Source organism: Centroberyx gerrardi, chromosome 16 (genome assembly GCF_048128805.1).
Source record: "Centroberyx gerrardi isolate f3 chromosome 16, fCenGer3.hap1.cur.20231027, whole genome shotgun sequence".
Lineage (NCBI taxonomy): Eukaryota > Metazoa > Chordata > Actinopteri > Beryciformes > Berycidae > Centroberyx > Centroberyx gerrardi.
Window position 1 is genome coordinate 6,005,660 of NC_136012.1, and position 14,266 is coordinate 6,019,925.

At 42.0% G+C, this 14,266-nt stretch overlaps 1 protein-coding gene across 1 annotated transcript; it reads left to right on the forward strand.

Moving 5' to 3' along the window:
• The first annotated feature begins 64 nt into the window (after positions 1–64).
• ptcd3 (pentatricopeptide repeat domain 3) lies at positions 65–10,959 on the forward strand. The gene is made up of 23 exons (XM_071914212.2): positions 65–158; positions 916–968; positions 1,086–1,125; positions 1,215–1,260; positions 1,358–1,426; positions 1,769–1,873; positions 2,109–2,232; positions 2,318–2,421; positions 5,269–5,433; positions 5,743–5,803; positions 6,202–6,284; positions 7,188–7,332; positions 7,675–7,725; positions 7,857–7,946; positions 8,062–8,090; positions 8,181–8,287; positions 8,434–8,512; positions 8,860–8,950; positions 9,133–9,218; positions 9,403–9,542; positions 9,689–9,730; positions 10,084–10,242; positions 10,641–10,959. The coding sequence occupies exons 1-23, from the start codon at positions 70–72 to the stop codon at positions 10,684–10,686; spliced, it is 2,004 nt and encodes a 667-aa protein (XP_071770313.2). The 5' UTR covers positions 65–69; the 3' UTR covers positions 10,687–10,959.
• The last annotated feature ends 3,307 nt before the right edge of the window (positions 10,960–14,266 follow it).

Here is a 14,266-nt window from a genome sequence, read left to right on the forward strand (position 1 = left end):
CTATTTTCTCTCCCCCCATCGTAGCCTATATGGTTTGTCCCTCCCAGAAGCCTTTTGGTTGTTTCCAACATGGCGGCGCCCGGTAGGCACGTAGGGCATTACATCCACAAGAACAGCCGTTTTCTGCTAAATAACATCGAACAGTTATGGGGTCACAGGTAAGAAGTCCGTTATATTTGTGTTTTAAACCATAATAGTATTTATGAGACTCTATTTTCCATGAATTGTGTTTGCTGCGTGAGTCTGACGAGTGACAACTGCAGCTAGCATCTTCTGACAAGAGGTCATGTCTTCATGACGCTACATCACTGTACACTTTGTGGACAAAATGTTTATTTAAATTGAACAGGGGTTATGTAAACGTCTCTTCCCGCGCATTTCTCATAGAAACTGTCTTTACCAATGAAATGCGTATGGAAATTTGTCAATAGGGGAGATGCTAGTCCCTCATCCCCATTGCACCCTCTCTATACTTTCTTCTTTTCTGTGGCTTGGACTGTATCTCGACTTCCTACATGACATGTTTTTGGTCTGCAACCTTTTTTGTTTTTCTTGGCCAAGTCTCCCTTGAAACTTTCAACCTGGTTAGAGAAACGCTAATTAATTAACACAGTTAACGGGTAAACTGTCAGTAAGTGGAAGTGTTTCTAAATTGTTGTCCCTGACTTCGGAAGAGGCGATAACAGTATCAGTCTGGTAGGTGTTACGCAAAGATAGGGGGTTAAAACTATAAGACCATCTTCAGACAAAACAGAGAAAAAACGCTTTATGGTTTCATATGGTATGTAGTATATTATTGACAGCACTTTACATAAACTTCTACAAAGTGTCCTGCCATACTGAGCATGCAATGAAGCACATTTGTCTTTTGTAAATTGTACTTTAAGTTGATTTGTGCTTCTCTGTTTTTTCCAGGACTTTCAGTTGGACTCCAGCTGTGCTACAACAGTCTACCACAGTTGGAAAAGGTATTCTGGGAGGAGGGGAGGGATTTTTTTTTTTAGGCTGAAGCTAATTTATATATACTTAATATTATACAGATTATGTCAATAGCGCCAAACTAATTTTTTTCTGTGTTATCACAGATTCTACAGAGGCTATTGTCATTCCCAGGAAGAAAACATGGTATGTACCCATATCACTTTCATGTGAAATCTTAATGCGTCTCAACAAGCAGTCTGACCACAGAGTTAATGACATTTCCTATCCAACAGGAGCAAGGAGGCGGTGCTGGAGGCTCTGGCTTCGACTGTCAACGGGGTGAGAGCTCCTTCTTATCTTCCAGACCGTTCTGTCTGTCTGCATATAGGCCTTTTTGTTTATTTATTTATTTATCTGCCTGTCTTTTCCCTGCTAGGACCCCACAGCCTATCACTACCAGTTCCAGGACGATCCTTACCTCTCTCCCAGGACCTCCGCTGAGTTTGTACGTCAAAAACACATCAAGCCTTACCCTCCATTACTTTTCTTTCTTTCATTTTGTTTCTTTCTTTCTGTCACCTGTTATTTATATAGCCTATATAGAGAGCATAAATCAAGATGTAGTCAAACACAACAGCAGCAGTAACCACATAAAACAATAGGAAAGTGCAAATAGGAAAAAACAGGAACAGTACTCAGTGCAGCATGTCCTGTACTTTGCCCGATCACCGTTGTACCCATAATCACAGTAAACAGCGCCCTCTCTGGTGTTACTGCTATAATGTAAATCTCAGTTTTTCATAGATTTTTTCACCAATATGTCTTTCTGTCTCTCTCTGCTCCGCAGAAGCTCTACTCTCTCTCTCAGGAGTCCGGCAGATCTGCAGCCCAATACTTTGTCAACAACAATCCAAAGTTCTTCACCAAAGACTTTGCTGAGCCTCATATACCGGTGAGACGCGCACACACACACACACACACACACACAGCATGTAAAACTCATGTTTAGAGGTCATGTACTCGTCAAATTTTAGTAGTAGAGTATTTTTTTTTTTGTTCCATCCCTTCTGATTCTAAGCATTAACAGAGCCAGTAGTGGGGTGATATATGGATGATACTGTAAACAACAACAGCAACATTCCTTAATGTGTGTGTGTGTCTGTTTGTGTGTGTGTGTGTGTGTGTAGTGTCTGATGCCGGAGAGTGTGTCGCTGCGTCTTGAGGAGAGGAGCGAGGAGGCGCTGAAGGAGAGAATCAGCTTGAGGAAAGTTACAGCTGCTGTCGATATGTATGATCAACTACTGCAAGCTGGTAAGGACACACACACACACACACACACACAATGAGGAATGTTACTGTAGTCATACTAACTGTGTGTCCTCCCCAATTCCTTCAGGCACTGCGGTCTCCATGGAAACAACTCATGACCTGCTAGACCTGATCTGTCTCTATTGTGACAGAGACCCCGTGCAGGAGGGGGGACCAGAGACGGAGGACATGGTGAGACATCCCATAATATATCTTTCACAGCCCTAAAACTAGCTTAGGAGGGATGCTCAGAGACAGGGAAACAGTGACACATTAGATTAGATCAGATCAGATTACATTACATTCAATGTGATTTGATTCAATTAAACTTGAAATTGGGATGTTGCTGCAGCAAAGGGAAAAGAGAAAAAAAGAGTATATTAACACTAACTAGCAATTAGGGCTGAAACGATTCCTCGAGTAACTCGATTACTAAAAATCATCGATGCAAATTCTTTGCATCGAAGCTTCGTTTAATCCATATAACTATATACACACTCAGTGTGTTTCGCACGGATGATTATTACTGTTGCACAACGCGCTGGAGAAAGAGAGAGAAAATAGCGAGGGGCGAAGAGAAGAGACAGGCCAGAGAAAACGACAGAAAGTGTCCAAAGTTTCGGATCCAGTGTTGCCAACTTGGCGACTTTGTCGCTAGACATAGCGACTTTTCAGACCCCCCTGGCGACTTTATTTCTCAAAAGCGACTAGCGACAAATATGCCGACTTTTTCTGACCATGGGAAGCAATGTTAATGTGTTGAATCCCAAAGCATTTGGCAATAAATTGGTTCGGCTGATGCCAGTTTTCTCTACTTGCCTGTCTAATCCAGAGAGGTCTGACGGTCACAGCGCTTCCCACACACAGTGTAGCTCCTTCCCTCCGCTGAGAGCAGGGACTGTAGGATAGGGTCCACTTGTAATTGCTGCGTACGCCGAAACTGGCCGGGTGGGCGGAGTCAGCACTTAATATTAAAACGGGATGAGATGAAGGCTAGTAAAGAATGCACGTTAATTATGGCTATATGTAATGGCTAGTTAAGAACGTAAATCAATATGGTGGCTAGTTATGATGTCCCTAAGTTAGCTAAGTTTTGCTCAAGAAAATAACCACAGAAAATAAAATGCTGCAGTCAATTTGTGAAAGCCTGAGCTTCATTCATGTTATTATTATGATAGTCACACACATACACACACACACACACACACACACACACACACACACACACACACACACACACACACCCCCACACACACACACCTACTCCCCTCACAGTGATGCATAAAATACCCCAGAAAGCAAAATATCAGGTGGTGTAAGTAGCAATTGGAGCCTAAAATGCACCAGTCCAATACAGCAGGTATATTCAGTTTAGTTTGATTGCAGTGAGTAGGGTCAGCAGGTGTAGGGCAACCCTTCAACATAGTAAATAAATGTACATTAGCCAGTCGTATGAACTTGTATGATATTTAGGCCTAGTAATAAATATCAATAATAATTATTATTTCACCTCGTTTTCAGTAAATCACAGTGTCGTATGGACAGCTTCGTGCGGACAGCTTTTCTCTTTTGTATATTTACTATTGCTCTTTAATAAAGCAAAAGTATTTCTTATCCAATTACTCGATTAATCGATGGAATAATCGGTAGAATACTCGATTACTAAAATAATCGATAGCTGCAGCCCTACTAGCAATACAACAGCAATATCAATAATTAGTGGTTACCAACACTTGACACCTTGAGAGAAGGGATTGCAACATGATTCCCGACAAACTGGTTTTGGCTGTAAAAGTAAAACTTTACTTTAAGTGCATTCTGATTATAAGCCAAATCAGAAGAAAACATCAAATTTTCTGAATTTTAGGCCTTAAAATGTCTTAAATCCGATTTTGACAGGTCTTAAAAATTGATTGGATTATGAAGTTAACGTTACTTTTATAAAGTTGCATTAACTTCAGTCTCGCTTTTAAATGTGTTTTTGGGAAAAATGTGTATTAATCACGCTGTAACAAAACTACAAAACGAAACCAACATGGAATCAATAACGACTAATGCAAACTGTGCAGCCCGGTCAGAATTTATCGGAGCACACCCAGATGTGGTGTGTGGGCTAACGTTACTTTCATCTAAAATGGGCAAGTGCAAGTTCAACGAGATCTGGCTCGAGAACAGCGAATTTAGTGCTTGGTTGAAGCCGGTTGAAAACACATTTGAAGCCCGCTGCAGCTTGTGCAAGAAAACGCTGAAATTAGGAACGTTGGGTATAAAGGCATTAGATTCACATGGGAAGTCTGAAAAACATAAAGCCGCCGTAAAAAGCCAGCAGCAAATGCCTGCCATCACCCAATATTCTGGTTTCACATCGGGAGCATCAAAGTCCGGCCCCAGCGCGACCGATGCAACTCCGGTAAGCACCTCCGGACAGCGTTTGGATCTACGCCAACATTAAAAGCGGAGGTGCTCTGGACTTTACACACGGATCTATAATATCCTATAATGCAATAAATATAATAAATAACTGTATGTGTGTGTGAGCTGCTAGGGATTCACTGACTTGCTCACGGACACTTTGGTTTTTTGCTGACATGGGGCACAAATCATCAGGTTTAAGGATGGTGTCTTTAACCACTAGTCCATCCTGCTGCCCCAATATTTATTGTTATTCATTTATTTATTTATTTATTGTTTAAATGCTCATATCCTTTGTACTTTTTTTGCCAGTATGAACGTGAAATAGATCTTAAATTGCATTCATAATGGTCTTAAAAAGGTCTTAAAAAGTCTTAAATTTAACTTGTTGAAACCTGCACAAACCCTGTTTAACCCCCGACATCTTTTGCACATCTTGCTCTGAGGTTCGAACTATTAGCGTTAGCCTTGTATGCCTATAACCACAAAGTAACAATTATTTTGCTTGTGTGTGTGTGTGTGTGTGTGTGTGTGTGTGTGTGTGTGTGTGTGTGTGTGTGTGTGTGTGTGTGTGTGTGTGTGTGTGTGTGTGTGTGTGTGTGTGTGTGTGTGTGTGTGTGTGTCCAGGAGGAGTCAGGAGAGGAGCTGAGGAGGAGGAGAGGGAGGGTCCGTCGGGCGTCAGACCTCCTGAAGTCCATCTGGAGGGAAAACAACAACGCAGAGAGAATCTTTAACCTGCTGCCAGAGAGAGACACACACTGTTACTCTGCTCTGATCAGAGGCATGGTTAAGGTAGGGATACTAGCAGCAGTAGCAGTAATGTTAGTGTTGCAGGGACTCTATTGGTGCTGTACCAGTGGGTTTGTCCAGTAGTAAACTCTGATACCAAAGCCATGTTAACATGTCAGAAATCCAAGCAAAGTGACTCCATTTCTGTTTCTTTCCCTTTTTCACATTTTAGCTTCTGGTCCTCTTTGTCAAAGTTACCCGTTAAACTGTGATGAACTCTGTGTGTGTGTGTGTGTGTGTGTGTGTGTGTGTGTGTGTGTGTGTGTGTGTGTGTGTGTGTGTGTGTGTGTGTGTGTGTGTGTGTCTCCCCAGCATGGAGCCAATGTGAAAGCCTTCAACATGTACACAGACATGCTGAACAACAGAATGACTGGTGAGTAGGAAGAGAAACAGGCTCAGCAGTAGCAGTATTCAAACATCATTTTAAAGGCAGTATTTGAAGTAGAAGCAGTAACTTGAAGTGATACTGTGACATTGACAGTTATAGTTTATTTTCTGATAATTGTTTTGTCAGCGACTTGTCACGTTCAGGCATCTGCGGGTCTCATAAAGTCTTAAATTATCTAAATGTAAGGCCTTAAAATGTATGAAAATGACGTAAAATCTGTTTTTAGAGGTCGTACATTTTTCCACCATGTATTGACAGGTTTATTTTTTAGTCAAGTATTTTGTCCTGAATGCCATGAAGTGTGTAGCTTGGTCAACTGGCTTGTTATCATTGTTGTCATTCCCCATTCAAATTTATTTAACAGCCTGATCTCTCCCCTCCAGCGGATGTCCACATCTTCAACGCTCTGATCTTGGCCGCTCCGGAGCTCAGAGAGAAGTACAACGAGAGATGGGACCTCATCGCCGTAAGACCCGTTCCACTGCTTTACTCACGGCAGAAAGAAAATGTTACTACAGTCATTTGCCCACAGAAGCATGTGGAACTCATCTTAAAAAAAGATAATTTTTTTCATGAAATGGGGGAAAAAAAGGTTATCTTTTAACGCTATCTTCTGATTCACAGTTTACTTGTGAGTTAAGGGAAAATTTAAGGGGAAACCTAAATCGGTTTCTAACCCCGTTAAACATGTCAATACACACATTTTTCACTTCAGCTATGTAGAATAACGTATTTTAACATCATTAGGTTAAATTGTTCTATATCAATAACCATGGCATAGGTAGGAAAAAGAAACATGAAAAGATCTCATAATAATGAGAAAACATCACATAACAAAGAAAAGCTTCTCATAATAACAAGAAAAAAGCTTGCAATTATGAGAAAAGGTCTTGTTATTATGAGAATGAACCTGCCAATTTTTTTTGTAGAAGTCACCTCTACAATTGAATTGTTTAATTTTGGTGTCCGACTTTCATTTAGAGAATTCTGAAAAAAATGCATACATATTTAATATAGCTTGAATTCTTCAATACTTTGTAAACCTTTCAATCATATCAAGTAATTCAATTCAGTGATGTAGCGGGATTGCATTTTCCTCCATCTTCAAAACTAATGAAACAACAGGAAAATCTAAGTAAAATGTCTTTTAGAACAACAATTAAAAGCTAGTTTTGGTGGAAGTGTCCTTCAAAATCAAATTGTTTTGGTGTTAGATATATATATATATATATATATATACATATAATATATATAATATTAGCTGTTTTTTGTTTGTTTTTCTTTGGATTTCTACACACGAGGGAACGTCGTCATTCAGCTCTGTGCACCTAATACAGATCTCTAACAGTGTGTGTGTCTCTGCCTGTAGGAGCTGCTGAACCAGATGAGTCAACAGAAAGTTCAGCCCAACCTGTTGACTTTCAACTGCGTCCTCAAAGCTCTGAGACGCTGCGGCTCTCTAGCCAAAACACAGGCTCTGCACACACTGAGTGAGATGAGGGCTCTGGGGATAGGTTAGTACACACACACACACTGTGGTTCAATAGCAAAAACACAGGAGACAATATATCGGTTTGCCAATACATGGCGGCCGATATTGGCCTATAAAACAAAAATCTGATAGCAGCCAGTCAGTGTCATCCAAATCTAATATGATGGATATGATGCAGTTTGATTCATTACATAATTATTGTAGAATTTGTCATCTGTTATTCAGATTCATAGATAGATGCTTGTTAGCATTAGTTTGGATGGGAATCTACAAGTAAAGGGGGTGGCATAGTGTGGACCCTTTGTGTGTTTTTACTGTGTGTACTTCTATACTAATATGTGTGTGTGTGTGTGTGTGCGTCCAGCTCCCAGCCTGGCCTCCTTCGACCACGTCCTGGCAATCTTCTATAAAGCAGGTAAACGCAACACTGGAGTTTGATATTACATTACCAATACAGACTTGTGTGTGTGTGTGTGTGTGTGTGTGTGTGTGTGTGCGTGCGTGCGTGCGTGTTAAGTTGCATTGAGCTGTGTTTTCTCCCTCCAGCCTCCCCCGCCCAGAACCAGACTGACATTTTACAGGAGGTGATATCAGAGGTGTCCGGGAGCAGCTTCACCTGCCAGGACCCCGATGATGGTACATATATCTCCCTTATTTTAATTACAAATGAATAGAAAACACCTGGACCTGGATGAGTATTTGATTTGTAATGCTGATTTAGTATTTTCTCTCTCTCTCTCTCTCTATTCAGTTCTATTCTTCTCCAGTGCCATGAGAATAGTAAGTATCTGTTGTTTAGGTCATCTATAAACAGAGCAGGTCTACATCTGTCTGATCTGATTTTCTCTGTCATCTGTCTGTGTATAACAGTGTCTGGATACTAAAGATGTAGAGCTGGCCTACAAAGTCCAAAGTCTAGTGGAACTAGAGGAGAACTGGAGGCTTCTGGGAGATTCCTACCAACAGAGTATTTACTAGTAAGTAAACTAGGGGCTTCTGGGAGATTCCTGTCAATGGCTCGATCGTTGCAGGATATTTGGATCTAATAACACTAATTGAGAAGGAAAATGGTCAAAATCCAATAAATCTCCATGGAAAACGTCCCTCCCTTTCTCCTCTCCAGCGGTCGCTTCTTCAACTTGTTGTGTATGATGGAGCACATTGACGTGGTGCTGAAGTGGTACCGGCAGCTCATCCCCTCGGTCAGTACACTCCTGTCTCTCTCTCTGTTCAGTTGTACCACCCAGACCATGTAATATATGACATGATAAATGCTGCATCACCAAAGAGAGTAAGCACCCAAGAGCTGACCAAGATATAAGCATGGAGATGTAAACAGAGCCAATCAACCAGAAAAGAAACTACCAGTCATGTGATATTAAAGACCAATTGCAGACAAGTTTCTGCAGCATGCCAACTTAAGAACAAAAAGCAGCAGAAAACAAAATAGATCTTTAACTAGCTCCCTGGTTACCGCAAGAGTCACCCGTGCTTTATGGGAATTAACAGTACTTTTGTAATGTAATATATGATACATTTGTCTGTCTAGTTGTACTACCCGAACCCTCAGGGAATGAGGGACATGCTTCAGGCCCTGGACACAGACAGTCGCCTGGACCTTCTACCCACTATATGGAAAGGTAAGGCTGATGCTGATGTTAAGGTTATAGGAATCGAAATTCAGGTTGATCGCTCAGTGACTGTAACTCAAAATATTGGTCCATTTATGTCAGATATCACATCCCTGGGTCATGATAAGTCAAATCTACAGTTTCTGTCTGTCTCTATAGATCTAATCTATTCTAATCCATCTGTTTTCCAGATATCCGGTCGCTGGGTCATGATAATAAGTCAGATCTGGTGGAGGAGCTGCTGGGCCTGATGGCCAGAGAGAAGCACAGTGCTGAGGTCAGTAGAGCTGATGATCCACAAGGACGTCGTCATGTAATCCCATTGTTGTAGTGTGAGATAGTGTTTCACTTTGACTATGATGTTTGACTACAGTAAAACACGTATATATATGTGTGTGTGTGTGTGTGTGTGTGTGTGTGTGTGTGTGTGTGTGTGTGTGTGTGTGTGTGTGTGTCTGCAGGTTCAGGAGTCTTTCGCAGCGTGTGCTCTGGATGTAAAGAGTGTGTTCGACGGAGACAGGAGCAGGCTGGAGTGGAGCACCTCCTCCCTCTCCCACATCACCTGCCTGCTGCTGCGAGGCAACAGGACTCAACAGGCCTGGTGAGGAAGACAACTCTGTATATCTATCTGTCTATCAGTCCATTTATGAAAGAGTGGAGGTTTCATATCTAGCTTTGACTGTGAGTCTGGCTCTGGTGTTAAAGTGAAAGCCACCTGACCTCTCCTCCTTCTCCTCCTGTCTCCAGGGAGATGCTGCAGATCTTCAAATCCAAGAACCGGGTTCCTTCGTAAGTCTCTACCTCCACTACAGCCATACAGACGGAACTGTTAATCCACTTTGTCATTGAAAGTTGTTTTTTTGACCAATCGCCACACTTGTACCACATAGGAACCCTCTCAAGTGTCCATAGGGCTTTGATCAATGACTCTGTGTTTGATGCTTGTGTCTTTTTCACATCCTATGCCTTCATATTCATATTCAGTATGTAGGTGAAGCTGTCAAATTTCACATTTTACAGTAATATAATCAACTGTACTTACGAAAAGCGAGAAATATCTGCTGCAGTTCGAGCACAAATGCTCAAGTTCACGCGGCTGTTTGTGACCTTTTTGTTGACCCTGCTGTCTTCTTCTTCTCTAGTGATGAGCTGCTGGAGGACTTCCTGACGGCGTGCAGCGGCGCCGGCGCCCCCGAGAGGGCGGTGGAGCTGGTTCAGCTGTCCGCAGCCTTCTGTCTGCCGGCAACGCCCAGACTGGCACAGCGAGCACTGAGCGAGTTCAACCTGAGCGAGGAGCAGAGGTGAGGAATATAGATTTAGAATTGTTTATTGTGTGGGATAAAGATAACTGAAGAGGAGCTGTCAGTCAGTGGATTGTGCCTATTCAAAATATACTTATTTAATTATTTACAGATCACAAGAAAAATACAAAAGAAGCATTTATAGCATACAAGTGTGCAGGGAAGACCGAGGAACTCCAGAACAGCTTATTGTGTGGTTTACAGATGTCTTCCAGTAAATCAGACAACAATGAAAAAGCCTGAAAAGGGGGGGGAAACTGGTTTTAAATACACTCACAAAGCTGGAAACCCAGTATGGCCCTCCCAGCCCCCATCATTTCTTAATGGGATCTATTATCTGTATTTTTTTCTGATTCCCCCTCCAGAAACTGTATCTTGTTTCTCACTGTTCCGTCCAGGTCCATATTGTCTGAGCTGGAGTCTGCAGGAGAGCCCACTGACTGAGTGAGAGAACATACCGGATCCTGATGAACCGCCACCATCAACCCACCCAGAGTTGGATTTAGACAACATCAAAAGACTCATCTGCTCTTTAACCCTTCATCACCCAGATTGAATGGTTCCTCCATGGTTATCCTGCAGTGAAACATCAGATCTGGTCAACACGGGGTTAAAAATCCACAGATAGGAAATCTGACAGATCCATAAAGAAGAATTAACTTGTTTCTTTACCTGTGTATTAAAAATGTGTGTTAAGTAAATGAAATCTAAAGCTTTCTCCTGGTATTTCATGGTGTCTGTGACTGAACTGGGCTGAAAGTGTGTGTATGTTTTCAACATTATTTATTCATTAACCATTTATTAAGTTTATTTAGGCAAGGTGGAATGAATGCATCAATTTGACAGTTTCTTTGGGAGCTGCATTGTAACTACCTTGTCCAGTTTCATGATGATATATGATATTTCAAAGACCTGGAAGTCGGGGTCTAGATTGATTAGTTGGCAATAAATTCTGAACCTGTATTGAGGGATTTTGGTGAAGTGGTTGAACACGTAAGTCTAGCCTGATTAGTGTGTTTGGAATGGGCGTAATTTAAAGATTCCAAGGTGTGTCCATTACTTAGATGTCCTGCAGAAATAACTGTAATTGATGGCTTACATTGTCATGCAAGTGTAAGATGACCCTGTAACTAAGCTATACTGCTGATATAGTATATCATGTAATTTAAATTGTCCAAAATACATAAAAATTGGTGGAAAGATCAACTAGACGCACCTATTCCTCCATGTTTGAGAATTTGATAAATTCTGTGGGAAAGCATTTTTAGGCCATGAAAGCACTCTGACTTTGCCATGGAAAAGTCATGGAATTTAACATCCGGACCACAGTGGGAACCCTACATGTATTTGATGTTGTCTGAAAACCCTGGGACATATTAGTACACATTAAACATGGTAACATGTTGCCTTCAGGGAGCCACAAAATCCATCAACATAAAATACTCGGCTCTGAAAGGAGAGTTTATGTTGGTGATAACTGACCAACTTCCTCAAACTGCTGATAAGAAACTTCCTCAAAATGCCAGCTGTGTGTCATGGAGCGTCAGACTGCACTGCTGCTCTGGACTGCCATTTCATTTCCCAGCCTGTACTCAGAGACTTCCAACTGGCTCTGATGAAACAGGATAACAGATAGTGGTGTGTGTGTGCGTGTGTGCATAAGTCTGCAGACTTCAACCATTTTATGGACTGCATGTCTGGACAGCTGTCTGAGGTGTGTGTGTGAGATTTTTTTGGTTTGTGGATAATTTAAACTTCAGTTCTGCATCACTCCAGCACAAGTTGAAACAGTGCTTGTTCGAGTTGAGGCAGAATTATGGGCTAAATTACATGATTGTATTTTTGATTAAGTCAAAATTAATTAGGAAAAAAAAAAAGGAAACCTTGGTGTGTGGCATGCATGTACAGGTGAATGTGTGTGCGTGTCTGTGTGTGCAAGCCTGTACAGGTGTGTATTTCAGAACCGCAGAGAATCAGAATGTTTTTCCCCCCCGACCAATCAGCAGTCGAGCTGGCAGCACGACCAAATATGGACAAGTGGGCTAAAGGGAGGAGGGGAGGGGGGGCAGAGAGGGTTAAGATGGGTGTGGTCTGCGGACAGAGTGTATTGTTCTTCAGAGGAACTGCTTGAAGCTACACACACACACACACACAAACATGCTCACACACTCGCTGATACACACCGATCACACACATTACAGACTGCCACTCTATTACTTTGCCCTTTAACCTGCCTAAGGCCACACACACACACACACACACACCTTACGCTTTCTCTCTCACCCCCTCATACATGTATATACTCTCTTGCTCGCTCTCACACACACACACACATCAGGTTGGAAACTTGTCAGACAAACAGCAGCCTAAAGGCAGATTTTTGCTTCCCATCTGAATCATTGAAAGGAAATTTACCACAGTTGTCTTTCGTCAGCTATTGCTTTCCGGGATGAAATTTGCAAGTAGCCGACAAGATGTGTGACTCGGGCAATCCCACATTCGTCCATTCTTTGAGAAGTGGGTGTAGCTCAGGAGGAGAACAGGCCCTGAATGGACCGGCTCAAAGAGAAGTGAAGAATGGGAGGTGAGAGGTGTAAAGTTACCCGAAAAACAATGGGAGTTGCGTTCGCCTGGAGGAAGGCAAACACGTTACAAAACAGTTTGTGAAAAACCCACAAAACAATCAGGAGTTGTTTTCTCCCACTCCTTTTTGAAGCATGAATGCAGGGTATTGCATCGGAGGTCAGAGGTCAAACCTGTTCATAAATGCAAGATGTGATAAAACTTCTCACATCTCTCCTGTTCTCCTTTTCTAGTATTTCTGGTTTGGGACTAAAACTGGTGAGATAAAGGGAAGAGTTGCAGGGTTTTCTTCCCCAGTAAGTTGCTTCCTGACAGGAGGTGAGGAGAGGAAGCGGGGAGAGAGCGGAGGTTGAGAGGAAAGGAGGAACAAGGAGGTAGTGGTGGGGGGAAAGGGAAGGAGGAAAGAGAGGAGGGGATGAAAGAGGAGGAAAAGAACATTAGCGAAAAGTTTTGAGACGGCAGCTCAGAAAAAAAAGATACATCCAACCATCCTACCAGAAACATAACGTAAGCTGGGTGGCAGTGACAGTCTGCAAACACTGTCAGCTGTGTGTGTGTGTGTGTGTGTGTGTGTGAGGTTTATGAGTCACAGGACATGTGTTTAAAGCATTTACCTCATCCTGCCAAAACTGCACAATGGACAGTCAGTCTGTCTTTCTCTCTCTCTCTCTCCATCTGTCTGTCTGCCTGTCTCTCTCTCTTTGTGTCTTCATCGTTCTTTCTGTCTGCATCACACTATCAATGTCTGCTCCTCTCTCTCTCTCTCTCTCTCCACACACACACACACACACAAATACAAACACACATAACTTCGGGGCAGGAAAAACAGCCAACAATAGTGAATTGGCCGACAGTGTGTTTGGCTTGTTGACATGATATCAGTGATATCACATGAGCCAGTTGTGGGCTCGCAACCCCAGTCCACGAAACCCAAGGCCTTTCTGTCACTGCATTCACACGGGAACTCAAATCATCTGTTGTAGTGTATGGGTTATTTTAAAGGTGCTATGTGTAGCATGTTAACATCAATAAATCATTACCATATTCATTTTGAGGCATTGGTATGATTATCTTCAACAAACGAGACCATTGCGTAGAAGATTGGCAGCCTCTACCGGCCTCTACACTGCATTTTACAGGAAGCAAAGGGGTTTATGGGAAATGTGGTCTCAACACTAGCAGCAACAATACCACTGGTGTGAGATAGAGACTACCAATTGGCTTAACCATGATCTCATTTGTTTACGGTAATTAAACCATGGTATCACAATTAATTTTAAAATTATATATTGATTTTTAAAAATGCTACATGTAGCAACTTTAAGCTATGCTACTATGAATTGAGAGAGAATTGAGAAAAACTATGAGTTAGAGAAAAGTAGCTAAAAGATGTGTCACTGAAATTGAGGGGAATTCAACTTTTTAAGCCATGAGTCATTTA

Bases quoted from the DNA above. Each gene is read 5' to 3' on its own strand.
- ptcd3 (XM_071914212.2), top strand. From the start codon at position 70: ATGGCGGCGCCCGGTAGGCACGTAGGGCATTACATCCACAAGAACAGC. The intron at 1,427-1,768 runs GTACGTCAAAAA...TCTGCTCCGCAG, and splicing joins CCAGGACCTCCGCTGAGTTT to AAGCTCTACTCTCTCTCTCA. The intron at 8,288-8,433 runs GTAAGTAAACTA...TCTCCTCTCCAG, and splicing joins TACCAACAGAGTATTTACTA to CGGTCGCTTCTTCAACTTGT.